Source organism: Abramis brama (genome assembly GCF_963993115.1).
Source record: "Abramis brama genome assembly, chromosome: 11".
Taxonomy (NCBI): Eukaryota; Metazoa; Chordata; class Actinopteri; order Cypriniformes; family Leuciscidae; genus Abramis; species Abramis brama.
The window spans coordinates 31,034,025-31,061,504 of record NC_139973.1 but is presented as its reverse complement, the minus strand read 5'-3'; the positions used below and the strand labels follow the sequence as shown (position 1 = coordinate 31,061,504).

Sequence of the window (27,480 nt, the reverse complement as noted above, 5' to 3'; positions counted from 1 at the left end):
ATCACTTCATGCACCCAAACTGGCATCTATCAAAGTGATATTACCTCAACACATTTCAGCATTAGTGCACACACACACACACACACACACACACACACACACACACACACACACACATCCTGCACTCTTCAGACATAAATGAATTCATGAATTCAAGAGGAACAGTGAATACAAACAGATGTGATTATAATTTGTAAGTCAGCAGAAGACGCTGGAGAAGTAGGCAGAGAAACATTTGATCTTGCTTAAATTAGGGTCGAATGTGTGTGTCAACTGCACAGCATGGCAAATCCCTCTAAAATTACTGTCACAACATGTGGCACAACAATTTTCTTGAGTGCAGGGATCAAAATAGGATAGATATTGTATATATGTATGAATATGTAAATGGTGAAAAGACCCACCTATAAATCCTGAGGAAGGAGGGTTGGGTTGAATATTTTCCAGTGTGTTGCTTTGTACAATATCCCAAAGTTTCCAGATAAATGAAGGATGCAGGATATAAAATGGCTGCTCAGGGAAGTTCTTCCTGTGAGTTATGTATGGATTAAAAAGGTCATAATTGGGATTCTGGTACCACTGTGAACATTGAGAAAACAGTAAAATATTATGTTAAAAATAAAGTACTGACACTTAGTTGCATGGTTTGATAAATGGTCAATGACATGATGCTCATTAGTCTGGATCTATTGATTTATTTAAAAATGCAATCAATAAATAGATTGGCTGGAATAGACCTATTCTATGATGAACATGTTTTTCATTTCTGAATAAAAAATCATTTTGATAGTTTTGGAAGACAAAGTTAAAAAGTGGTAAAGCTGTGCTGATATTAAAATGAAGAAAAAAGCATTATCAAGAAAGCCTTATCAAGTAATTTGGTAAAACATTTTGTTAATACTAAGATAAAAAAAGCAATGAATATGGAAGTAAAATAATGCCAAATGTTTTTGAAACAAAAAAGCCAGTTGAATTGCACTACTTGTAAAAATATGCATTGCATTAACCATGCTTGCATTTTAATGCATTTATATTTAGGGCTTGCATTTTTATGGGCTGAAATTCAGCATGGTTGTATATTTAAGCTGTGAATATTTCAATTCAAAACATTTCAAACACATTTTCATTAATAAAAATTCAATAATCCATATTCACCTTTCATATTTCACTTCCAAAATATTAATGTTAAAAATTCAACCTATAATATTCAACAGGCAATTTTCGGTATATATATATATATAAATACCGGTATATATAAAAACATGCACCGTACTGGTCAAAAGTTAGGAAACATTAAGGCTTTTTAATGTTTTTGAAAGTCTCACTAAGACTGCATTCATTTTATCAGAAATACAATAAAAACAGCAATACTGTCAAATAATATTACAATTAATTATTATTATTTTTGTGGAAATTCAGTTTTTCAGGATTTGATTAATAGAAAGTTTAAAAGAACAGCATTTATTTATAAATATATCTTTTTTGTAATAACTATTAATTTCATAAATGTCTTCACTGTCTTTTTTTGGATCAATTTAATGTGCCTTTGCTAAATACAAGTATTAATTTCTTTCTTTTTTTTTTTTTTTTTTAATTGTACTTTTGAACGGCAGTGTATCTTGATTTCCAAAAAAAAACAAAAAAACTGCACAATAAAACTGTTTTTTAGCATTGATAATAATAAGAACTGATCTTAGAATAATTTCTGAAAGATCATGTGACACTGAAGACTGGAGTAATGGTGCTGAAAATTCAGCTTTGCCATCACAGGAATAAATGATATTTCAAAATATATTACAACAGAAACCAGTTCATTTAAATTGCGATAATATTTCACAGTATTGCTGTTTTTACTGTATTTTTTATCAAATAAATGCAGCCTTGGTGAATCAGGAGACTACTTTAGAAAACCAGACTGAAAAAGATTTTATTATCATAGTCCCAGTCTAGGGATCTTTTTTTTTTTCTTCCAACTCGGTTTCGTCATCTTTGTATTCCTCTCAAATTGGCTACTCTAGCGAAAATATCAGCCATTCTTGTTACGTCCACCGCTTTTTGATTTCATTCTCAGTCAGTGAAGCAAAGCTCTGGATCTAATCATTATAAATAATTCCTCTGCCGGCCAGTGCGCTGATAATGTCACCTACATAGTCACCCTGCTCCTGCCTCACCAAATATATTTTGCAAGAAAACAACACAAGCAAAATTGAATAGGGCTGAAGAGCATAACACTCCTGACAGATCCTCTGATATGATATTCATACCTCATCCAGGTCAATTTTATAAGGAGACGGATCCCAGGCTACCAAGGTAATGTTCTTATAGATCAAACTGCTGTTGAATCTGTGTTGGGGGTTAGCTAGAATCTGATAAAAAAGAAGAACACATCTCCATTTAATCCCTGCACACAGGGAGACAGGGAATGAGTCAGAGGGTGAAGGTTTGTGTCTCTGTGCATTAATGCAAATGACCCAAACCTGAGAGTTAATGATTCGAATGGTTGTCTTGCTGCCCACATCTTTTTCATAGCCCTTGGAGGGTGCAGCATTAAAACGCAGAACTGCATCATGAGAATCTAGAATGGCAAAAACAGCAGTCAATCCAAAGGACCAGTTAAATTATAAAGGGAGAACACATGCAGACCTTTTGTGGCACTATGGGGTTCATTGTCACAGTGAAACCTGTCATTATTCAGCAATGCATGCTTTTTTTTAGCTGCTGTAAATTTAAACAGTATAATTATAAAACATACTTAAATATTTCTGAGATTTCTGAGAAACGCTGTTGAAAGTGGATCGGACCGAGCACCACAACACACTTGTAGCCAATCAGCAGTAGGGGGCGTATCCACTCATGAAGCATGAAGAGGGAAGTTAGCTGGAGGAGAGATGTCCTAGACAACGACAACGACTAACGTTAGAATTATATTCTCTTGAATTTTGATATGGCCGACACACGACCAAAGAGACGACGTTCCGATGAACAAATAGCAAAGAAGAGGGAAAAGGAGAAGGAAGTCCCGAATTTACGTCGTAAAAGCCTGTTTCAGGAAGCACGAAAGGGAGGGGGAGGGGACGGGATGAGGAGGAGGGAGGGTCGAGCTAGCCTCCGTTTTGTTTGACAATACTTCGAACGTCAACAAGAAGTGACGTCACCCAACATCGCTTAGAGCACCTTTAATAATAGAAAAGCTTTCCAGCACTGGAGAGACCTAAACGGGAAGGCCTGAAAATGGACGCCGACATTACATTGTTTTTGCTCTATACGCGAGTAACATTGGTTTTGCTATATTTCACAGAACCATACAAGATTGGCTGTAGTTATGTTAGCCCTACATCCACTCTTACATTGAGTGTTCATGTATTTTGAGGGCAGAGCAATGAAGAGAGGGGTGTGATTGTATTGATTTCAAATATAAACAGTGTTTCTCAGAAATCACTTACTTCACCTTTATAAATTGCATACATTGAAACATCTGACAACTTACCCCAAAATAATGTACTTAATTTTCATAATAATAAACTTGCCCTGACCAGACATAAAACATACCCTTGTCTGGAATTCTGAGATAACAGACTAACCTTTTAATCTTTCAGCCAAAATACCTGCATAATAGTTGACTCTTGTCTGAATGTATTGTCTAAATGTATGTATAATAATGATATCAATAATCTTCACAAACAACTCTTAATTCTACTTAAGGTTTTTAGTATTTGAAACCAACATAAAACAAAGCATGTGTTATAGGACATTTGACACAAAACCAGAGTTATTGAGAAAGAACAAATTATATGTGACACACCAGGTGTGACAAACCAGTTGTGTGACAAACTATTTCTTTTTGATTTGAAAATGATTTTTGTTTAAAAAAAAAAATTAAAAAAATGTTGTAAGGCAAATTCTGTCATATTAAACTCCTAATGGACAGGAGCCTGATGTACAGGTATATTGGATTGTTTTTCTTCTTCTATATCCCTATTAAACGGAGTAATTCCGTATTCACTGACCTGAATAATCAAAACAATCTGTCTGCTGTGCATTATCTTCTTCCATCAATATATTTCACGTGCAAGACATTCAATCGCCACTAGATGGCAGCAAAATACAATTCACTTGGCAACAGAAACCATTTGCTCTAGACTCACGTCACAAGTTTTCAATTTATTAGTAATGTAAGTAAAACTAATTTTACGATCAAATAAACAATTCAGAGCACACGTTTGTGGTGGCTTGAAATGTAAAATATGTTGCTGTAATGCTGTAAGTTTCTAGATATAAGTCCATGTCCAGTTTCTGAACCTGTTTAATAAAACATCCAATAAGACACTAACAAATAAACAAAAACACGTAAAGACTGTGTGACAGCAGTGCTCGTTCTTTCTGACAATGAAACAGGGCAATGCTGTTCAAGGGCTTCCAGAGAACAGGGAGCACTGCTCTCATGCTTATCTGCCATTAGCTGTCAGCTGCAGTATTCATGTTCCAACACATTCAACAATTAGGACCCTGTGCATCAATGTCTCTATTCAACAGCAGACCAGAAAAAAGAGAGACAATGAATTGAGTAGAAAGAAATTGCATGACGGAGAGAAAGTAAAATCGAGAGAGAAAGAAAGAAACTTTAGCACAAGCTGGTGTGTAATAAAAAGCGTACGCGTTGTACATAAATTTTTGAAGCTAAGATTTTGAATGCAACTCAAAAAAAATTCATAGTTAACTCGCAGTTAATCGCAATTAATTGCACATTTGTATCTATTCTAAATGTCCCTTGATTTCTTTTTGTCCCATTATTTTTTTCTAATTTTAATGCTCTTATCAACATGGAAAAGTGGATCGGCTTGCTTTGTGCAAATGTTTTTTAATTGAAAACAACATTGGCATATACTGTAGTGTTCAATTTCACACTAACATTCACACTCGGAACAAATAATCGCATCAGAGAATTCGCATTCTCGTCAAGTGGTATTTCAGACTGGACGTGCTGATAGCTCAGTTCACAATGAAAACTTTCTCAGTTTATGGCCAGCAATATTGTTATGTTTAAGGACATCGTGGAATTAAGATAATGTCTGTACTATGTTATGATTGTACTGTACAATTAAATACAATCGTTGCTAAGTCTGCAGTCTGAACACTTTACCTCAGAGCGTCCGTTAACTGAATGAATTGAGAATATCTCCTGAAAATCCGATAACATCAGCAGTTTTCATCCACGCAGCTGATTTCTGTAAATGAATGTAAAACTAAATGTATATTGCAGCACAGGGTGAAGTCAGTATACATTAACGACGATTTGAGACAAATAGCCTACATGTAAATTTAATATAAAACTATGTAAATAGCGCTGTGTGGCGCGGCAGAATTTTGAACAAGGTCCTGAGCCGTAGCTGGGCGCTGCGGACAGACGCCAAATGGCGCCGCCGGTGTGTGTACACTGATAGAGAATAATGTGTTCGAATTTTAAAGACACGGCGCTGCGCTTCTCGTCCGGTGTGCGACCCCCTTTAGCCTACTACTCTTTGGCCGGCTCGTGTGTGCGGCGTGCCTGTTGTTTTGTTTCCGGTCTAGCTAGATCCGGTGTGGTGTTGTAGTTTAACGTTACTAGTTGTTGCAACCATAGATATCATATATAAACGCTAGATGTCTTATGGCGCAGTCACTTCCGGCATCACCGTTCGGCCATCTTGTCACAGGCAGGCTTAATGTAAGGTGAGTGATCAGCACGCACACAAATCCTCTTATCTCGCTGAAATCTTGACGGATTTACAAACGGTTTGGTTTCTTACAAACGTTATTAACGTGGCTATAATTCCGAATGCTTGAACATGTATGTTATAATTATTCATATGTATGCAGTGTATGTATGCAGTGTCATAACTACATCTCTGACGTTTATAACAGACCAAACCGTTTGAAAATCGGTAGAAAATTGAGCAAGTTATGGTTATTTAAAAGTACATGCACCATTAAACAAGTGAGCGAGCTGTCTGTGGTAAGATGGCATGCCACGTGCGGACGTCGACCTCCATTGGCCAGCAGCGCGCACGAGACATCTAGCGTTTATATCTATGGTTGCAACAGCATGTGAAAAAAGGCTTGTTCGACTTCATGCAGCTCTGCGCAGACCGATCGGCGGCTGACTTAAAGCAGTGCATGCCGGTTAGAAATTTTGTCCGACTTGATACAGCGCCGACGCCACTTGACTGTGACGTATGCCATCAAAGTACCGCGAGAGCAATTCGTGAGTAGCCGGAGAACTCAGCCAGCGCAGCTTCTCAAGAGCGGCTGCACTGGGCTGCACGTGGGCTGATGACGACACAGCTGTTCCACGATTGGCCGGATTCACCGCATGACAACGATCACGTGTGTTTCGTGTTTATTCGAAAACCTTTAGTTCCTCTAAAGCTCTCAAATCAGTTTATTATAACAGTGAACACTCTTTTCATGTCATTGTCATGTTATATTGTGTCATGTTTATCAAATTAAAACTGCTTAAAAAACGTAGACTCCACTTCATTGATAGTAGCTTATGTTGAACTTTATTCTTGTTCAAACAGACGCTGGATGAAGCAGTATAAAGTATTGAATGAAAATGTCTCTGAAACATCTGTGCATTGTTTGGCAAATATTGCATTTATTTCACTGCAGCTGTGGTAAAGTATGCAAACACCACGTGAGCGGTCACCACGGGAACCAGAAAGTGTCCGACTTCATGTCTCAGTTTGCAGCTCCTCCCCGCCTGCACGCGGCTACTCTCTCGCCGATCGGTTGCATCCAGCCGCAGCCGATGTCGAACACACCTAAAAACTACAAAGTTTGCTAGGCCAAAATGAACGTTAAACTCGTGATAAAAAAATTGACGCTGTTATGGGTTTGCGTTAACGCCGTTAATAACGCGTTTAACTGACAGCACTAATTTTTTCCTTTGATAATTAGAATTCACAAATATAGATAGAACATCAATGCTGCAAACACTTTTGCTCAAAATTCATAGTTTTGAATCATAAACGTTATTTGCATTACATGCTTGGGGCCATCCATTAAAAACGTTTTATTGTAGGCTACACAAGGAATCTGCATCTACTGGTGCAGCACGTTTCTCTGAAATACTACAGAGAACAGCAACTGATTCCAAAAACGAGCATCCAAATGCAAGTCAAGTCATCTTCATTTATATAGCGCTTTTAACAATGTAGATTGTTCCAAAGCGGCTTTACATTGATAATAGGAAAATAAAGTAAAATAAATTGTTTTGGCTTTATAGCAGCTCTAGAATAAAGTTATTGTCCAGCTAAAGTTAGTTTTGATTGATTCACTTCCGTCGCAACGATCATTAGTTATTAGGCTAACTTAGGGGCCGCTAACACGACACCGTTTTAACATGCAGAGATAAGGTGCAGTTTACCTTTGAGGTGTACAAAGATAATGATTTAAATTAATTTGTAACAGTTACAATAAATCACTGGAATTTAAGCATAACACAACCACAAAGCATTAACAAGACCAAACAAAGAACTGAACTAAACGGGGAGTGTAAATACACAAGCTGTGTCCTAATTCAGAGGCTGTATCCTCTGAAGGCCGCATTCGAAGAGGTCGATTGCATCACAGCGGCACGACGAAGGCTGTCCCAATTCGAAGGCTCCTTCAGATTGTGGCCTTTGTTTTTCCTGTGGATGAAGGATACAACAGATGGATCCTTTGCGGCCTTGCCTAGCTGTCTCACGTCACTGAGGTCAGATAAATCCCATCACATAGAGACTCTTTCACCTAGATATTATCACATAGAGACAGTGTCTGTTCCCTGAACTAGGAAATACAAAAAACTCCCAAACCCATTTAAGGGTAAAAATTTGATTGATGTTCAACAAATAAAAAACAAATATAATGCAGATGAACAAATGATAAAGCTCGGGTTGCTGAATATTCAATTCTTCAAAGAATATCCCAAATAAATATCCCTTTCTTCAAAGGCACTTATTGTTAATGATATTATTACAGACCATAACCTAGATGTGCTGTGATTGACAGAAACTTGGGTAAAACCAGACAATTACATTACTTTAAATGAGTCCACCCCGCAAGATTACTGCTATAAACACGAGGCTCGTTTAAAAGGAAAAGGGGGAGGTATTGCTGTAATTTATAGCAATATCTTCAGTATTACTCAGAAGTCTAGTTTCAAGTATAATTATTTTGAAGTAATGGTGCTTTCTGTAACGTTATCTAGCGTAAGTGATCAATCCCATTTGACATTTGTGCTGGCTACTGTATACAGGCCACCAGGGCACCATACATATTTTAATCAAAGAATTTGCTGATTTTCAGAGTTATTACTGGTTGCAGATAAAGTCCTAATTGTTGGTGATTTTAATATACATGTAGATAATGAAAAAGACTCATTGGGATTAGCATTTACAGACATTCTAAACACTACTGGAGTTAGACAACACGTGTCAGGACCTACTCATTGTCATAATTATACTTTAGATCTAATATTGTCACATGGAATCAATGTTGATGCCGTTGAAATTCTGCAGCAGAGCGATGACATCTCAGATCATTATTTAATCTCATGTATAATTAATTTAGCCAGTGGCGTCATGCCCATTCAAAGTGAGGGGGCACGTGCCCCCTCAGATTTTTCCTCCCTGATAATTTTTTTGTCACAACTTTATTCCTATTATGCTCCATAATATACCAGAGCCTATGACGACTCAAATGTATTCTTCTGGATGTGTAATAAATCGGTCAGCATCAGCCCGCACCTTTTTCCTAATATGGTGTCTGTGTATATCAAATCTAGAGCGCTACGTGCGTAGCGCTCTAGAATCTTTGCTGTGTATGTTCAAGCAACTCACTCGTCTCGCACGTTGAGCTGGCAATGTTTTACAGATGGTCTTGAAGTGGTAAGTGGGCAAAGCAACAAATCGGCATTGAATTAGTTATCAGATGATATTAAAAGGTAGTGGGATTATTTGTGGTTGACCTGAAAATTTTAACTTGATCAAAAAGTTATGGATTTGATATTAGCTGCGAATTCAGAGCATTAACTTAAGTTGTGTCAGTGTAACGTTATCGATAGCTAGCCTAGTCTAACCGTAAACTAGTTGGCTGACGTTACTGCCTTACAAAGCCATAGTAACATTATCTGATCGGTTTTGAAACATCTGTTCTGTTTTGTCTTGTGTCAAAGTCTCCAGCTGGTTCAATTGTTTTCAGTTTCATAGAAACGAGGGTGTTAAATTTGTTGTAGGCTAACTGCAAAATCCAACCTAAATCCAACCTAACGTTATCAAGGCATCGACTTGATGTTTCTCCCATAGACGGTTATTCACGGTTCTTCACGGATCAGGCAGCTAATCATAAATCCAATGGATAGCTATAGCCCTTCTGTCTGGTTCATAGGTTAAATGTACAAGTTACAAGTTACAAGTTACTAGCTTTTCTGTTAGCTCATAAATTACTCTTCCTTACTTAAAATATAATAATGAGCAGTGTAACTACAGTATTTCAATGATTTTACTAAAGTAATGTTACATATTACATTTGATTTGATTACTTTTTTACATTTGTCAAATATTAACCATTTTCAAATAAACGGGGTAGTGTTAACCTTATTCAGCACTGAAATCTGAAATCTGTCAAACTTCTTTCAAAGTCCTTCATCACATATTAATATTAATATTAAAATAACTTCAGAGCACCACAAAGTCAGACCTCAGCACCTTTATGTACCTTTAATGTAAGATCGTTCTTAGGTCACATACCAATTTAAAATCATAACATAAAAACTGCAATGGTACTGTTTTTAAAATCATGTGTAGTAGGCCTAAGTGTACAGTAAGTGTGTGTGTAAACATGCTTTAATGAAGTAGACTTCAAAAGCTTTTGAATTTGAGCTTACAGTTCTTTCATCAACCTGTCTTTTACATAAACTTACAAAATAGATACTTTAACTTAGTCCTCAGATAGAGGAGGGATGCTGCTAGCTCCGTTAAGGTATTTCTGTCCCTCCCAAACTGCATTGAAATGGTATGTTTGGCAGCCAGAATTTAAAAATTTTCAGGGGGAGAAACCCCCTGACCCGTCCTAACATGATCCATATCACCCGTCAGAAAACAATTGCAACGTCTCAGATTGTGCCCCCCCAGAATGTTGGCTTGCATTACGCCCCTGAATTTAGCCAAGGTTACAAAGCCGACTCTGTGTTATAAATATGGTAGAACTATCACTTCTGCCACTAAAGATTGCTTTATAAATAATCTTCCTGATCAGTTTCATCTCGTCAGCATCCCAGATAGCTTAGAAGTCGTCGATGTTGCAACATAAATGATTGACTTTCTCTTTTCCAGCACTTTAGACACAGTTGCTCCATTGCGCTTAAAGAAGATTAAAGGAAATAGTCCAACACAGTGGTACAACGAGCACACTCGGGCCCTAAAGAGAGCAGCCAGAAAAATGGAGCGTAGCTGGAAGAAAACAAAGTTAGAAGTTTTTTGCATTTCGTGGAGAGAGAGAGCACGATTACCTATAGAAAGGCCTTAAAAACTGCTAGATCTGCTTATTTTTCAACATGTTTAGAAGAAAATAAACACAACCCTAGGTATTTATTCGAAACAGTGGCCAAATTAACGAAACGTAAAGCTCCAACACTGCAAGTTTCCAAACAACACAGCAGTAATGACTTTATGAACTTCTTTACTTACAAGATTGATAACATTAGAGAGAAAATTATAACTATGCAACCATCTACTACAGTATCGCATCAGACAGTGCATTGTAGTCTCCCTGAGGAAAAATTTCATTCATTCGTTGCTTTAGGAGAGGAAGAATTGTCTAAACTCGTTAAATCATCTAAATCAAAAATATGTATGTTAGACCCTATACCGAATAAGCTATTGAAAGAGATGCTTCCAGAGGGCATAGATCACCTTCTTAATATCATTAATTCATCTTTGTCACTAGGATATGTACCGAAAACTTTTAGTTCAAGTTCATTTTATTTATATAGCACATTTACAACAGCCACTAGGCTGACCAAAGTGCTTTACAGAACAACCAGACAAATAATATGAAAATAATACCTGCATAACAACACATAAAACACAAATAAAAGCAGCAAAGCTAAGAGCTTAAAACCAGAGTAGCAAAACAGTATCAGACTCAAATATAAAATAGTAAAACAGAGGTGGCAAAGCAGTATCAGACTCAAATATAGAATGGAAAATAAACAGAAGTGGCAAAACAGTATCAGTTTAAAATCAGTATCAGACAATTGGCCTCAGTGGGCCTCTCTGGAGGTGAGCGCCGGTTACGATCAGCCAAATAGGTTTGACCACTGTCAGTCGGTTGGCCTTATCAGACCACCATGTAGCTCAGTCCCCAACCTGTCTGGTTCGTGGCAGTTAGTTTCTTACATAAGAAGACTTTCAGGAGGCCGGCTTTAACAGGCCGCTCAGAGACTGAGTCCCAGGACTGACTGGCCTTAGCAGGCCGCCCTGGGACTGACACCCGGATTCAGTTGTTTAGCTTGCTATCAGGTGGTAGGCCTCTTCGGGCCTCCCTGAAAGCAAGTTTCCACATAGGGTGGTTGTCAGGTAATAGGCTTATAGGACAAATGCCTTATCTAAAGGCAAGTGTCCAGAGGCTCTGTCTTCGGACAGACAGGAATTTGGCCAGACTGATGTATCTAATGTAAGTGATACCAGGTCAGGCCTTTCTGGTGGCATTTCGGGTGAGTATGTTCCCCTGAATATTGATTGGCTGGGGCTTCTTTGGGTTACCTAGCCACATTCCCTAGAAGGGACCCCTTCTAATTTGAAGCTATGGTTCCAGGCCCTTGAGCAGGCCCAGGTAGGCCTTTCAGTAAATGATGTTTATGGAGATTTTAATCTGATTGCCGTGATTTGATTGTGATTTCAGACACCTGTGACGCCTGAGGCGTTCCCCTTAGCGTCATTTCGACGCAGTGTCTCATTCCCTGTTCTCAGGGAACATAGGTTACAGTCGTAACCTGAGATGTTCTTTTATAGCCTTACTTTAACTTTCTACCTCTGGTTAGGCCTCAAAATTCATAAAAGTTGTGTTAATTCGAGAAGATTATCTTGATGAACAGAACGTGTAAGAAACATAAACTTTTGTTGGACATAGATCTTATTTTCTGCAATAATCTAAAAGCCAGTGGAAAAATCCTGTTGGGTTTTTGTCAAGGGAACCAGGGTGATGCTGATTTCCGGGTTGACCGACAACAATATGTAACATAATATTATTATTATAGCAATATTATTAAAGCATAATATTATTATAGCAAAATATTATTTATGCTTTATTATTGATGAATATCAAAGACAACACATAACTGTATTGCAAATAAACTTTAGATGTATCCTTGCTGAAAAAACACTTACCCTAAACTTTAAAATGATAGTGTCTCATGGTTCCCACAAAACTGTTAAGCAGCAAAAAACTGTTTTCAACAATGATAATAATAAGAAATGTTTTTTGAGCACCAAATCAGCACAAGATTGATTTCTGAAGGATCGTGTGACACTGACAACTGGAGTAAGGTCTGCTAAAAAAAAAAAATTGTCATCACAGGAAAAAATTACATTTTAAAATGAACAGAAAAGTTATTTTAAATTGTAATAATATTTCACAATATTGCTGTTTTTACCGTATTTTTCATCAAATGCGGTCTTAGTAAGCATAAAATACTTCAAAAACATTTTAAAATCTAAATTTAAAACTTTTGACTGGTAGTTGTGTATATATGCATATTATCTCCACCCAACTCACCAATTTCACGCCCCAGTAATGAGTTAAGAATTGCCCCAGCTGAAGTCACCACAGCACATGTCCTGTATGCCTGCTGCAGTTGAGGAGGAACCAGCTGTTGAAAACCTAGGTGAGCGAAGGGCTGTTCAGAGCCATTCAGAGTCCTGAGCTGAGCTTGCTCTTTTATCTGACACAGTATCTCCTGCCTACCCTTGTTTGCCTTACGTTGGCCTTCATAGAAAACGTTGTGCTCATTAGAGAGAATATAGTTCTTCTTGGCTTTCTGTAGTCGTTGGCCTAGCAATTTGGAGGACACCTGTCCCTTCCACAGACCACGGACCAATGACCAGGTGTTGAATTCAGTTTCAGGGGGCTTCATCACATTCTTCCTAAACTCAACCCGACGTTTGCCAAAATTCCTGAAATGAAACTCTTCTCTAGCACGAGGAGGTTGAAACACTTGCTTGCGCTGGAAAGTACCCCTCCCCGCAAACATACCCCAGGGGACATTATGGGACGCCATGATGGCCCGGGAACTACGCTGAACATGGGTTGAGTGTTGAGATTCAGAGTTGAAGACGGAAGTCGTCCTATGGAGCTGGTTCACCTGGGAGTCAGTGAAGTAGGAAACGACGGCAAAGAAGAGCAGCATCCAGACCAGCAGGACCAGCAGGAAAAGTTGAGACGACTGCCTTATGAAATGCCGTAGGCACGGCAAAAGAGAGTCCTGGACTATCATCACCCCGTTTCACAACACTCACCCTGGAAGGAAACAGAAAGGGGTGGTGCTTAATATGAGTTTCATTGATCATTGATCAATTGATCAAAAATCATTGATAACATATAGGGAAAGTGACACTAATAAATCCAGAAATTATTAATTTCAGACGAAATATATTTGTTACTGTCATTTTACTTTTTATTTTGAGCTATCTGAATGTTCAAATCCATAGTTATTTGTGCTCAAGTGTCGCTACTGTCTGACAGTCACTATAGAAGTTGTGTCAAAACTGTGCTGTTTATGTATCCAATTTGACATTATTTGACAAAGCTGGCTGAATATTGGTAAACATTTTACAATTAAGAGATTAATAATGCAAATACAACTTGACATGATTTTTAGAGGCCAAGCACCAAGGGGTGCTTAGGCACCTATTGTATCAGTTGGTTTTCCCATATTTCCTGCATTAACCACAACAATTTTGGAGTCTCTAACTTAATTCCTCTAGTGACACCAACTGTTTAAAGTAGCACTTACGTTTCTGCTAATAACTTTTTAACTGTAAGGGCTAGAAACAAAATATTTTTCCCTCTGAATCCCTGGCTCATGTATCATTGTATGTGCCATTGTCAGGGTTGGGGAGTAACGGAATACATGTAATGGCGTTATGTAATCAGGATACAAAAATAAAGTAACTGTAATTTAGTACCTTTTGTTTGCTTTGTGTATTTATACCCTGTGTTCTCCCATAGTCTTGTTTAGTGTGGTTTTCTCATTAAAGTTTTGTCATTTTTTAGTTTGTAAAACATTTGTCAAAGTTTTAGTGTTGTCATTAAAGATCATTATCATCATCTTCCTTCGTCTTTGTGCTATTTCCACAACCACGTGACATAACAGTCTAATCCAGGGGTGGGCAAACTACGGCCCGCGGGCCACATACATTACGTTAGGCTGTTTAATCCGGCCCGTCGAGTATTTAAAAAATTGTCTTAAGATCGCGTTCATTTTGCCTTTTTCTTGCAATACTTTGCATTTTATATATATTGCGTTGCATATATTTGACAATCGGAATATCAGATATTTTATGCCATAGCTAACAAATGTAAAAAAGGAAAAATGACATAAAAGCAGATCATCATTCATTAAGCGCTGTTGTGGCTGCGGTGTCTCACGTAACAAGCAATGACGCGTCACCATGGAAACCAAACAGACAGCGACTTAAGCGCATAGACTTGTTGCACGTTAATGTTTTTTCCTTTTTTGGAAACTCAGAGAAAAAAATGTGTGGTAACCGCTTGCACACCTGTTTAGTTTTTCCTTTGACTTGTCTGCTATTTAGTTTCTTTGCTCCTCTGGATTTGTGGATGTATCCTGACTGATTCCGTTTACCGACCTTTATCGCCCGGCTTTCGGCTACGCTCCCCTGTCTGCCATGTAACGTTACAGAACCCGGTTTTGTTCATTAAATGTTCTGATCTGCCTTTGCTTTTTATGTTTTATTTTATTATACTTAAAATAAATTTATATATTCGTTTATTTCGTTTTTTTCCCACAAATGCATGACTTTTGGAAGTGCAAATTGATTGCCATGTGCAGTTTTAATAAAGTTGAATTAACGTAACCTTCTGTCATTTTTACTCTTCTAAGTGTACACTTGTAGGTGTTTTGTTTCTAATTTACTGTTAGGCCCATTAAATAATAATAAGGATAAACAATATTTAAAAAGTATAGGCTACAATTATCTAACATCTGACTAATTAAAAATTAACCTCAAAACATAACATGCTAAATGGGCGATATCTAAGTTAGCATAAAAAATGTATTGTCAGAATGTCGTCTCTCACATTCGCGCAGTCAATTTCGCGCAGACGTTGCCACAACCTAAATGTGTTTGCTCAGCCCGATCTCATGAAAGTGCGAATACCACGAATTGTATTTGTAGTGCTTATGATACGCAGTTTTCGCGTGCATATGATGCGCACTTTATGGCGTGTAATAGGCACGCACTCCGCACCCCTAATCCTAACCAAGGGGTTTACAGTGCGTAGATATGCACGCAAAAAAAACATTTTTGGCATATAAATGGCACGATAAATAAAATTCGTGGTATAGATACGCACTTTCATGAGATCGTGTTTCATAATCTGCTACTGGGCAGGTGTTGTGCCGAATTTCGACCCCCTGCCAAATTATTACCCCCCTCGTTGAAGTCAGTACCTGATTGCCTAATCCTAACCCCACCCCTAATCCTACCCCTCCCCCACAACTAATCCTAAACCTACCAATACTAGGGGGGTAATAATTTGGCAGGGGGTCGAAATTCGGCATAACACCGGCCCTCTGTCAAATTTTAAAACCCAGTGTGGCCCTTGAGCCAAAAAGTTTGCCCACCCCTGGTCTAATCCCTTGTCGCAGGAGTTCCTTAAATCTAATATATGCTTTTAATCTAATCTATCGCAGTGGATCAAAGACTCTACTCATATTCAGGGCCATACGTTGTATCTTGTACTCTCTTATGGGTTTGATGTCACTGATATTGTGTTCTCAGATTTTCTGTTCTCTGATCATAAGCCTATTTTATTCTCACTCACTACGTTTACATGCAGCCAATAACCCGTTCAAAACCGGAATATTAGCAATAACCCGGTCGCGCACGGCCATGTAAACACCGGCAAAAACCCGAATATGCTCATTTGGTTCTTTCTCATTGTTTGGCTCATTGGGAGCATATACAGGTTGAACAGGAGTGGCGCAAGAATTGAGCCTTGAGGGACTCCGCATGTCATGGATGTCCACTCAGACTTATGGTCTCCTATACTCACATAATAACCTCTCCCATCTAAGTATGACCTGAACCATTTTAGGACTATCCCAGAAAGCCCCACCCAGTTTTCCAGCCAACAAAGGAAGATATTTGGAAGAATGTTTGTAATCAACAGATCTCGGTCCCCATTGACTTTGTAGCGACTGGGCTATTTGAATCATTCGTTCGTTTGATTCCGAATTAACAAATTCGGACTCTCTGTGTTTTCTAAGCACATTCCTGCCCAAAACGTTCTTTGCTAAGCTTATCAGAGCTTGTAACCTCCTGACTTCGAAATTATAAATCATACGCCAGGCTCCAGAGAGACTGGAGCAAATGGACTTTTACGACATTAATTGCCCCTCAGAGATACTCCAGAAAACCTGGAAACAACATTCCTTATTCCCTGTGGGGAGCTTCCAAAAGGACCCACAAAGAGATAACGAAACCTTACACACACACACACACACACACACACACACAAACATCCTCTGTGTGATATTCAGGATAGAAATATAGTTTTAATGTATGTAACTCAGATTTGGGTTTGACCTTCCTGTATGCATGTTTTATTAATTTGTTTGATCATATAATTATGATTTTCTAGTGTTGAGCTCTGAAATGTATTTGTGAAGAATGTTTCTCCAGGGGAATTGCCTTCCCCCCACCCACTTTGTTTTATGGCCTAACGGAATGTCGACAACCCAGGAATCTCACTGAGATTCTGGCAGAGGAGCAGAATTAAAGTGTTCATCCTAGATATTTTATATGTATAACCATTGAAGAAATATGCAAACCTGAATGTAATTTCTCTTTTCCACGATTGTTCTTCTCTGTGATATGTTTTTGTATTCTTGTAAACCTTAAAGGAATAATGTTTCAGAGGTGCACACTGTTGCGAATTCATAGGTATATGTCATGTGGTCTTTTTAAAGTCCAATTTTCATTCCCACTTGTAAATGCACATCACATTTTAGGTTAGTCTTATTCCCAGTTTGTTAATCGAACTTTTAATACTTATCTTACAGAGTAAGAAGGTACTTCTAGGCCGTAGCTTTTAAACATACCAAATTTGGTCTTGAATTAAACCTCCATATACCCGTAGGAAAGATATGGATACCAAATTATGATAAAATGCATTTTACTGCAGTTATAATTGTTTAATGTAGAAATGGCATGATCCTAAGACTGCCATAAAACATGCAAATCAAACTCATAGTGAGACAAAGAACTTTTCTCCCGCCTGGAATTTCGCGTTCCAATTGGCTCAAGCCCAGGGAGGAGTGAAATTCCTGTGCCCTAGAAAAGCGGTTACACTCCGCGTTCCGCTGTTCTGTTCTGTATTTCCTTTCGTCTTGTTTTGTTCCTGCACTCTCACGAACCCGCCTCGTCAGCGAGAAGACCTTATGGCTCCCTTTGGGAGCGTTTTCAATTTTCTTTAAGTCTTTTCTTTATTTTCGTCTTCGGACTCCACGAAGCAAACGCAGCAGACAACTTCAACTCAAAGAGAAAGACTCTTTCGAAAACCCCGCTACCGCGCTCACCAGAAGACACGAGAGCACGAGCCCTGCTTTCTTAAAGAAACACACGCACGCTGGTCTTAGGACACACGCATGAACTCTGCGTTCTTCAGCAACAAAGAGAACCATTTTGCAAGATAAGTTTATTGAACTTTTAATGTGATTTGATTCCTTGCTGTCTCTCAAAAGGTTACATTGCCTGTGATTTTGCAGAGATCATCTCGGTGATCTCTCTCATCCTGAACTTTAGTTTCACTTTCTCCCTTTCATCCTCTCCCTCTCTCATCTGTTATCCGTTTGGTCTTGTAATGTTTTCATCCGTATGTTTCTGTTGTAAATATGTATTTACTCTGTGTATACTCGCAGTTTCAATGTAGTATTAGTCTAATTATTAAATTCCATATGTCCTTGACTGACTCTGTTTTAATTGCCCATGTTACTTAGTCCCTGAAATGTTCGATCTTAGCTATATGCTTTATCTTGGTACGATTTAAGTAAGCTAATTTTACAAACATAGAAAGTTGTCTTTTCAAGGCCTGGAAAAGATACTCTTTCTCGTGTTTGTAAGAAGGATAATTTTCCTTGAGAATTAAGTTAATCTTACGTTCAAAACAGATTGTTTGATAACTAAATTAATTCCATTAAAGTTATCCCATTACTTCGAGCTGAAATAAGACTATTTGATGTATTAATGACGAACCATAACCCGTTATGGTAATCATTCATATATCAATCTAGTTCAGCTGCGATAAATTAATTTAACTGTAACATACAAAATATTAATCATATTCATGATTAATTATTAAAATTCCCTATAGATCATTTGAGCTAATATTAATATTAATGTACAACCCATTGTTGCTACAACTTCCATAGTAGGAAAAAAATGAAGAGTTTGGTTCCAAAACGCGATAAATCCATTTTGATTAATTTGAGTAAAAATGTGTTTTCTTTACCAAGAATTTGGCCAGATGAAAAACGCTATTTTCTGGTTCAAACTTTCACATAGCATATTTAGGTTATAATAACAAAACAAATTCAAATCCAGATTTTGATTTTCAAAGATTTATTATAAAAACTGATCATTTTTTCCCCAAAATGCAATAAATTCACAACACTTTTTTCCCCCAAATGCAATTAATCCATCGAATCAATATAAAAGTTATTTTTCATATTGAAACTGTTGAAAATACACAACAAAATAAGTTGATCCATCCACATATGACAGCCTGAACTCGATCAATATCTTATTAACGTTACAGGCACTGGACTAAAAATACATTCAATCAGCTATCGCTAGGAAATACCTCCTGAACTTTTTTGACGGCGATCATCTGTAAAACGGCTTAGTCCTGCTCGGTTTTCGTTGACTGAGTAAAACAACTGAAAGTTTTTCAAAAGATCCCCTGGGTTCAACGTGTCAGCGTGACAGAAGTTTGATGCTGTCGTGTGAGAACAAGCAACAGCTGGCATTTTTCCTCCTCCCGCGCCTCGTCTTCTTAATCTCCTCACGTAAATGATTAGATTTCGATGGCTTACGTTTCTTCCCTACCGCAGAAACCACCACAGGTTCATCAATGCCGTCAAAATTATAAAAGATTTTGTTTGATTGTTGATCAAAAGGTACAAAGTAGATAGGAAAAACTAGGATGCCGGGTGTATTCAAAGCGCTGCCGTTACGGTTTACAGTGCGTGGAATGGTGCGCTGTGATTGGTTGAGAGCGGATTTATCTCATTCTGCAGAGAAAGGAGACTGGCGTTTGTCGCGGTTTGGAAAGAAAGGGAGAAAACATGACAGAATAACACGGCGGATATCGCATTTTACATAAAATTTTAAATTGACTTTTCAATACTGACCCTATACAATACTGATTTTTGCAGGAACTCAATTTTTTTTTAAATGGCGTTTATCGCGTTTTGGAACCAAACTCTTCAAATATACTATGGTAGTCAATGGGGACCGAGATCTGTTTGGTTACAAACATTCTTCCAAATATCTTCCTTTGTGTTCAGCAGAACAAAGAAACTCATACAGGTTTGGAACAACTTGAGAGTGAGTAAACAATGATAGAATTTTCATTTTTGGGTGAACTATCCCTTTAACAGCTCTGCAGACACTCATAAAAGTAAAGTTAGGAGGGGCTGCTTCATTGAGGATTGTTGCACTGCAGCTGTCTTCTAGCCAGATTTCATTTAGAAGCATAAAATCCAGGTTGTTTGTGGTTATTAAGTCGTTGACTAGAAGTGATTTATTTTTAAGTGAATGAATGTTTAAAAGTGCTAACTTAACAGTCTTACTTTTTGTCCCCACATCAATCTTAGTTTGACGTGTAATAGGCACCAGATTAGTTTGGTTTGCTGTACGGCTATTGAAGGCCTTAGACTTTCTATCTTGTAATAGAACAGCAATAGAGAAAGATACAGGCACACTGGGTTCCCGCTTGTTCTGTAAACATTTGAGAAAGTTACTGTTATCGTAGCGGGGACCCAACACATATCACTGAGAGCTGGTATCAGTTGTTTTTGGTTCACCTCGAGCAGATGGAGGAGGGTGTGGGCCCTGGCGTTGTGGCAGAGGCCGAAGAGCTCTCACAGGAGGGGGAGGGCGAGCTGGGCCCGCAGGCTTTGGTGGTAGCGGTGCCTGTTGTTTTTTGGTTGGTATCTGGGGGCTTGCAGCAAAAGAGTGGGATAGTTTGGTTCCAGCATACACCAGTTCTTCCATTTTCTGTGAGAAACACAGAAGTGGGGATGCTGGAGAGAGGGATAGCGTGTCTGGTGAAAGGGGCTGTTGCTCTGGTGTTATCGGAGGCTGTGATATGCTGTCCTGGCTTCCCTGGCTGTTTTCCAGGAAGTCGTCCTTGGGTGCTGAATCTTGGAGCAGTTCTAATATGTCTGTCTGTGGTGAGCTCTGTGGGCAGGGTTCAGCTGAGATTGAGTCCGTGAGCAGAGGTTGTTGTGGCGGAGTGGTGTTATCATTGTCCTTGTGTGATATGTCAACCACATGTCCATTTTGCTGCTGAAGTGATGTTCCGTGGTCATTCATACTGTGTCCAGGTGTGTGTGTGCCGTTCAGATTGAGTGGATTGGCACACACTGCAGAAGGATGACTGAGGGAGAAGTAGATATTGTCCTTTAACACTCTTGAACCAAGTTTGTTTGGGTGATGGCCATCCCAATGAAAAAGTTGTCTCTGACTCCAGAAAAGATTGAAATTGTCAATGAAGTTTACTCCTTTTATGTTGCAGGTTTTTTGCAGCCATGTATTTAGCCCAAGCAACCGTGAAAACCTGTTTGTTCCTCTTGCTGGGAGTGGTCCACTGATGAATGTTTGAACTTTCAGTCTTTTAAGTGTTTCAAAAAGTTCATTGAAATCCTTCTTAAGGAGTTCTGACTGCTCTTTATGAATATCATTCTTCCCCACATGAATGATGAGTCGATTTGCAGTCTTATGTTTCATCAGAATGTTCTGAAGTTCCCTGTTTACATCAGAAGTTGTTGCTTGTGAAAGGCAGCACGTAGTTGTATCCCTGCCGCTAATGTTTCTGATTATGGAGTCCCCCACTATCAGAGTCCTGGGCTCGGCAGCGCTCTGAGCTGAGTGCCACTGTCTGCTCGACCTTGAGCGCCAGTTAGCATCAGTGTTAGCTACTGGCCCATTCAGTCTGTTTTCGATCACATTCATCACGTTTGGGGATTCCTCATTTACATTCATTAGTACTTCAAATCTGTTCTCAAGATGTATAGGCGGTGGTAGGAGACCAGTGTTTGCAATCCTTGTCAGAGCTGTATCTGGGGTAGAGGATGCTACTGCGGCAATATGTGATGCTCGTGACAATCTGATGTATCGAGTGCCTTTGGGTCTCGCTCCCTGTTTGTGCCATCGATTTGTAAGTCGATCAGCTTGTTTCTCTACCTGTCGAGGAGCACTAGTTTCATGGGACTCACCGGTATGCTGAGGGTGTCCATGACGAAGCTCTGCTGTGTGCTCCGTCTGGTTTGGTGGTCCCGTAAGTAACTTTGTTTCAAGAACTGCAATCCTTTGTAAAAGTCTGTGGCAGTTGGTGCAGCAAGTAGATTCTTGAACCAGAAGAGGCATTTGCTCTTATCCTTGTAGGCAGTTGTGTTTTCCTTTCCCGGAATGTAAGCTGGTCGGGTAAAAGAATTCTGCGTTTTTGTAGTAATCCAAACTTTGTCATATAAGCACTGTGCTGATTTGCTGAAGTTAAAATTAGGTGATAAAAGGAAATAAAATATCAAAATATAGGAGATAAAATGTAAAAGCGATAGAGCAAAGCACGGAGCAGTAAGCAAGAGCGTCCGAACAGTAGCTGAGCAAGAAGTGACTTTAGGTCTGCTCAAAGCACTGAGTCTGCCCTCCTGAGAGTTTTAAAAAATATTTATCTCTCTACTGATTCCGGAGACACTGCGGTTCTGATTCTTTTAAATCTTTCGACTGCTTTTGATACTATTGACCACCCTACTCTATTATCTAGACTAGAGTCTTGGGTGGGTCTAAAAGCTACTGTTCTGAAATGCCGTTTTATAGTAAAAATATAGCATATCAACAGTTATCATAAATAATGATAAGCCTAATACAATAAAAATAATACGGTCATATAGATCATAACACAGTCTCGGAGGTAAGAAGTGGATTATCCTTCACCTGAAATGTTTGTTTCATCCTGAAATGCGAGGCAAATGTTGGATTACAATAATTAGGAACCACAGTTTCCACACTGTCTCTTGACACCTTCACTCGATTGGGATGTTCTCTTTTATTCTGGATGGCAAGGGCAGTGACTGTAACATCAAGCGTATTTTGCAGTATTAAACACATTTATACCAATTTCATCAGGCTCCGAAAATTATTCAAAAATAACACAAAGCCTTCTCAGCTGCCATAGTTGCAACTCTTGCGTCATCAGAACAGGGTGTTCAACACACCACCGCTTCCGTTTAAAAAATGTTTTGCTACTTTTTGTCGGGGCTGAACGCAGCCCAGGTAAGACCCAGTGATTTTATTGGGGTGGCAAAAAATAAATAAAAATCCTGCTTCAAATCTAGAGAAAATCCTTTAACATGTATCTAATTACAAAACAGCTTGCTGTTTTATCAATTTTGTTGTGTGTTTATTTTATTATTGAGAGAGGAAAGCGCAGCACATTAATAGGGCTGGTCCGAATACCATTTTTTGAGCTTCGAAGCTTCGGTAGTAATGAACATCGAATATTCGAAGCTTCGGAGAGAGGGTGCTGAACATATTCTTCTCTCTAATAAAGGCAGGAATCTCTATGTGTCTGTATGTCCGTTTGCATTTTGATTATTTCGAGAACCGGACATCCAATCGACTTCACAAGGGAGTGCAGTGTTGCATTTGGTGCAATATAGATGGACACGCGACGGAAACATTCAGAATTAATAAACTTTTAGTAAACTACAGAACAGCGCGAGCAGGAAGCGGCACACCTCACGCGGGCAGGGCTTATATGCTCCGAGAACGGACACTGCACTAGTGATATAAAACGCACACACACAGGTCTGTTAAATTAAGCAATACTTTTAAGGTAGTCTAATATTTTTCTGACTAACAAATTTAGTCAAAATTACTGACACAGTAAAGGGTAGATTTAAATGAAGAAAAACGAAATTTAAATAAAGAAAAACGAAATTAAGTTAAATAAAAAACGAGATTAATTTAGATTGATAATAACGGGTAAAAAGGCTAATACATTTTGTTTCTATTATTCTATTTTCCACAATGTCAAAGCAACGCAGCTTAACCCAAAGCACAAGCTCAGGCATGCACTTCGGACCATACAAACTCCGCTGTTCTGCGCTCTAGCCAGAGAACACTCCCGTTGCTGGAACACTTAGGCGTCGGTTCTATTTCTAGCATGCACGCGTTTTCCGCGTGGCTCGAGCCGCACCTGAGATGCATGTCTCACGCAGGCAGTGTGCAAACTCCAACCTGTTAACATGGGAGCCGAAATAAAAACGGACACACCACGCAGCCAGTGTGTCGCCGGCCTTATTCAAGCGCGAATGAGAACCGTTTCGCGGGGGATCCCAGGTGTGAGAAAAAAAAAAAAAAAACGAATATTCGAAAGTCAAATTTTCAAATCGAATACCAACCCTCCGAACGAATATTCGGGTCCAGCCCTACACATTAACTCATCTTACCGTAACTCTCAGCAATGTGGGCGGCGTCAGATGTTCTCTAACAGTAGGCTATACGCTGATTTCACGGAGCCGTTATTTTGAAATCGAAAGCGTAAATATATATCCTATATTGGATATTAACATCCAATAGTGTAAATCGTGGCAGCAGCTTCAGGTTGGTAGTCCAAGGCATTGTTGTTTATCTTTACTTCCGGGGTTCTTCCCACCGGAGCCTCACTTTCGATTTCAAAATGGCAGCTGCGTGAAATCAGCGTATAGATAACGCCCCGTCACGTGATGTGAATTTAGCCCGTGGGGGAAAACATTGCCTTGGCGCTCATTGAAATACACGGGGCAATCAGGCCGAAGAGTTGCTGTGTCGTTTTCTGTACTGCCAATAAACAAACAAATTATGAATTGAAGTTCTACATCCTTCCTAATAAAAACACAGAACCGGAAAGGAGGACAAAATGGCTTTTGAACTTTCTTTTTTGAGATTAGGCTACTGTGTGAGTAGATCCCTGTGTGATATAGTAGTGGGTGTTAAAGGACAAGTTCGGTATTTTACACTTAAAGCCCTGTTTACAGATCGTTTCTGATGAAATAGAACGGTTAAGATTAAAATTTGGACAAATGCTGCTGTCCCGAGAATTTTAGGTTTCTTTCGCTTTCCCCCCAACCTACAGAATGGCTGCCTATGGGCACTGGAACAATCCTTCCTAAAACGCATTAAACTTTCGTTTACAAAGACGTGAAACTCACCGAGTGGTCAGGGGTGTTCACTGATATGCTCACACAAAAATCGCTGCAAAAGATGCATTTTGTCATTTCTTTTTTTTTGTATACTGATCACTAACTGTGTATTTGACTGTTATCCAATACAACATAATCCCAGAGATTAAGATTTTTACATAGCTATGTAGTTGTAGTTGTGCAACTTTATAAGATGGAAAGACACAGATCTAATCCCCAGACCGGAAAAACATGTTTTTTTTTTGTTGTTTTTTTTTTGCACCTACTGTCTGTGTTTCATTCAATAACAGTATTAAATGAGACAAGGGTGAAAGGTTACCCATGCGTTTGGTATATCTGCCTGGGGTCAGAGTCTCTGTTTCCTATTTAAAGTACTAATAACAGTGGTTTTAAATGATACAGAGGAAATCAGGTGCATTTCAGATGCTAGTATTCCAACCAGCATGTATAGTGTGTTAAATCAACAAGGGCTTGAGGCAAAAATTCTACAGATGGCAGACTGCCATTATGGTGACGAGTGAAGTCATTGGTTGCAATATTTAATGCAATATTTGTCACATATTTTACATTATTGCAGCACCTCTCTTCCCAGTGTGTCACAAACACACTGGGGTGAGTTTCCCGTACAATGATGTAACTCGCTGGTTCACTACCATAGTACGATGCATCACTGAAGAAATCAACTAGCTAGTCAAGACTGTTTCCCGAAACCGTATTGTTGCAAAGTGGTCGTTCAACCACGTTGGTTTATGACGTCACGCACGTGGTGGAGTAATAACTACTTTTAATGAAACTGTTTGAGATCGAATTAACGCTAGATTTTCTCAGTTATTTTGCTTTATTTCCAGATTCAATCATAAGCTCGTTCTTACATAGTAGAGCACATTCGCACATGCGCAGTCTTCAAAAACGGTGCTTTAAATCTCTTGACAAACTATAAAACGTAAATGACATTTGTATGTATCAGAGCATGTGAGCGGAGTGGAGCGGTGAGAATCTCCGCTCATCGCTCACGGAACTGTTCACCCCTCCGCTCCCCCGCTCAAAGCTACATCAGGCCGCTCCGCTCATTATCGATCAGCGCTCAACGAGGTTTGCTTCGCGCTCCACTCAAATCGCCCCCCGCTCGCTCCATGTATATCAAAAAATCTACATGTATATCACTTCTAGCTTAGACCACAGCCTTACCTCCTAAAGAACTAATGAGTAACAACAACATTTTTAAAATAGAAATGTTTTATTTCAAATTACAGGCCTATGTAAGAAGGAATATAGCCTACACAAAAAGTCCTGTAAAATTAAACGAATAAATGGGCCTAATAATCTAAATAAAAATTATATAAACAAAAATATGATACATTTTTTAAAAGTAAATTAACTATAAGGCCAGAATTTTGATAAGTGAACTTTTGATTAAAATTAAAATTGGCTTCCATATACACAAACTGCTGTAAAATTAAACGAATAAATGGGCCTAATAATATAAATATTATTATGGACGACACAAATTCGGCTAAATAAAACAAACTAGGTCTACTTGAATGAAAAAACGAATTTGTTTGAATATTACGCTATATTTAATTTACACTTTGTTACAAGTTACCGTATTCAATAACCTTTTGTTTTCTTCCCAGCGTGTTCGCGTAGCTCACGTTCATGTTTTCGAGAGATGTGTCTTTTAAGATTCCAAAATGAATCTTTGCTGACTGAAACGATGTCTCCACATTCGTTTTCTTGTACCACATTATCATTGTTAGTTAGTTATATTAATAGTAGGCTACACCTGACCTGTATGACTTCTCATTTTCCTTTTTGAAGTAGCCTACTTTTTGAACTCCATTATTGAGCCGAGTTTTGACTGAAAATAGTCTACTGCTGATGACTGTGCAAGACAGATGGATCCTGGTTTAGGTTTGACTGAGCATGTTTCAGACTCGTGGTGTGAGCGGAGCGAAACTGGAGCGAAATTGGAGCGGGAAATAAGGCGACGCTCCGTCCTTTTAAAAATGCCGCTCTGCACTCTGTCCAAGATCCACCCGCTCCCGCTCCACTCCGCTCACATGCTCTGGTATATATTCTAAAAAAGACACAGGTTGCACTGAATGTCAGCTTGCTTATTTTGCTCAAGATAAGGATTTATTAAGTCCACGTCATGCAAACTAGAAACTATGCTTCTAACCACAGGTTGAGAGCTGTAGTTTCAACCACACAACTTTGCGATGCTGTTTGCGAATGTTGGAACAATGGTTTCGGGAAACACAGACTCATTGAACTATGCTGATAATGACGGAACTTGCGACCATAGTTGGCTAACAATGCTTTCGGAAAACGCACCTCTGTTTAGTACGTTAGTGTACAACGAAATTTAAAAAGCAACCATAAATTCACAACACAACGAAATCAAGCCACAACACAATAGAAAAAAGCCACAACACAATAGAAAAAAGCCACAACATAACAAAATCAAGCCACAAAACAACTAAATCAAGCCACAACACAACAAAATCAAGCCACAACACCACGGAAACAAGCCACAACATACGAAATCAAGCCACAAAACAACAAAATCAAGCCACAACACAACGGACACAAGCCACAACACAACATACGAAATCAAGCCACAAAACAACAAAATCAAGCCACAACACAACAGAAACAAGTCACAACACAACGAAATCAAGCCACAACACAACGGAAATGCTCCCGACCACTAGGGGAAACCCAGAACGTGGTAAAGTTAGTTTTAG

General features: G+C 38.8%; 1 protein-coding gene across 1 annotated transcript in view; it reads right to left on the bottom strand.

Moving 5' to 3' along the window:
• Positions 1–27,480, bottom strand: part of st6gal2b (ST6 beta-galactosamide alpha-2,6-sialyltranferase 2b) — a 49,724-nt gene that overhangs the window by 9,666 nt on the left and 12,578 nt on the right. The window contains exons 2-5 of the mRNA XM_084129545.1: positions 12,799–13,539; positions 2,478–2,575; positions 2,265–2,366; positions 405–579 (exon numbers count right to left, since the gene is read on the bottom strand). Of these exons, the coding sequence (XP_083985671.1) occupies positions 405–579; positions 2,265–2,366; positions 2,478–2,575; positions 12,799–13,516 (1,093 nt within the window). The 5' untranslated portion in view covers positions 13,517–13,539. The remainder of the gene's footprint in view (positions 1–404; positions 580–2,264; positions 2,367–2,477; positions 2,576–12,798; positions 13,540–27,480) is intronic.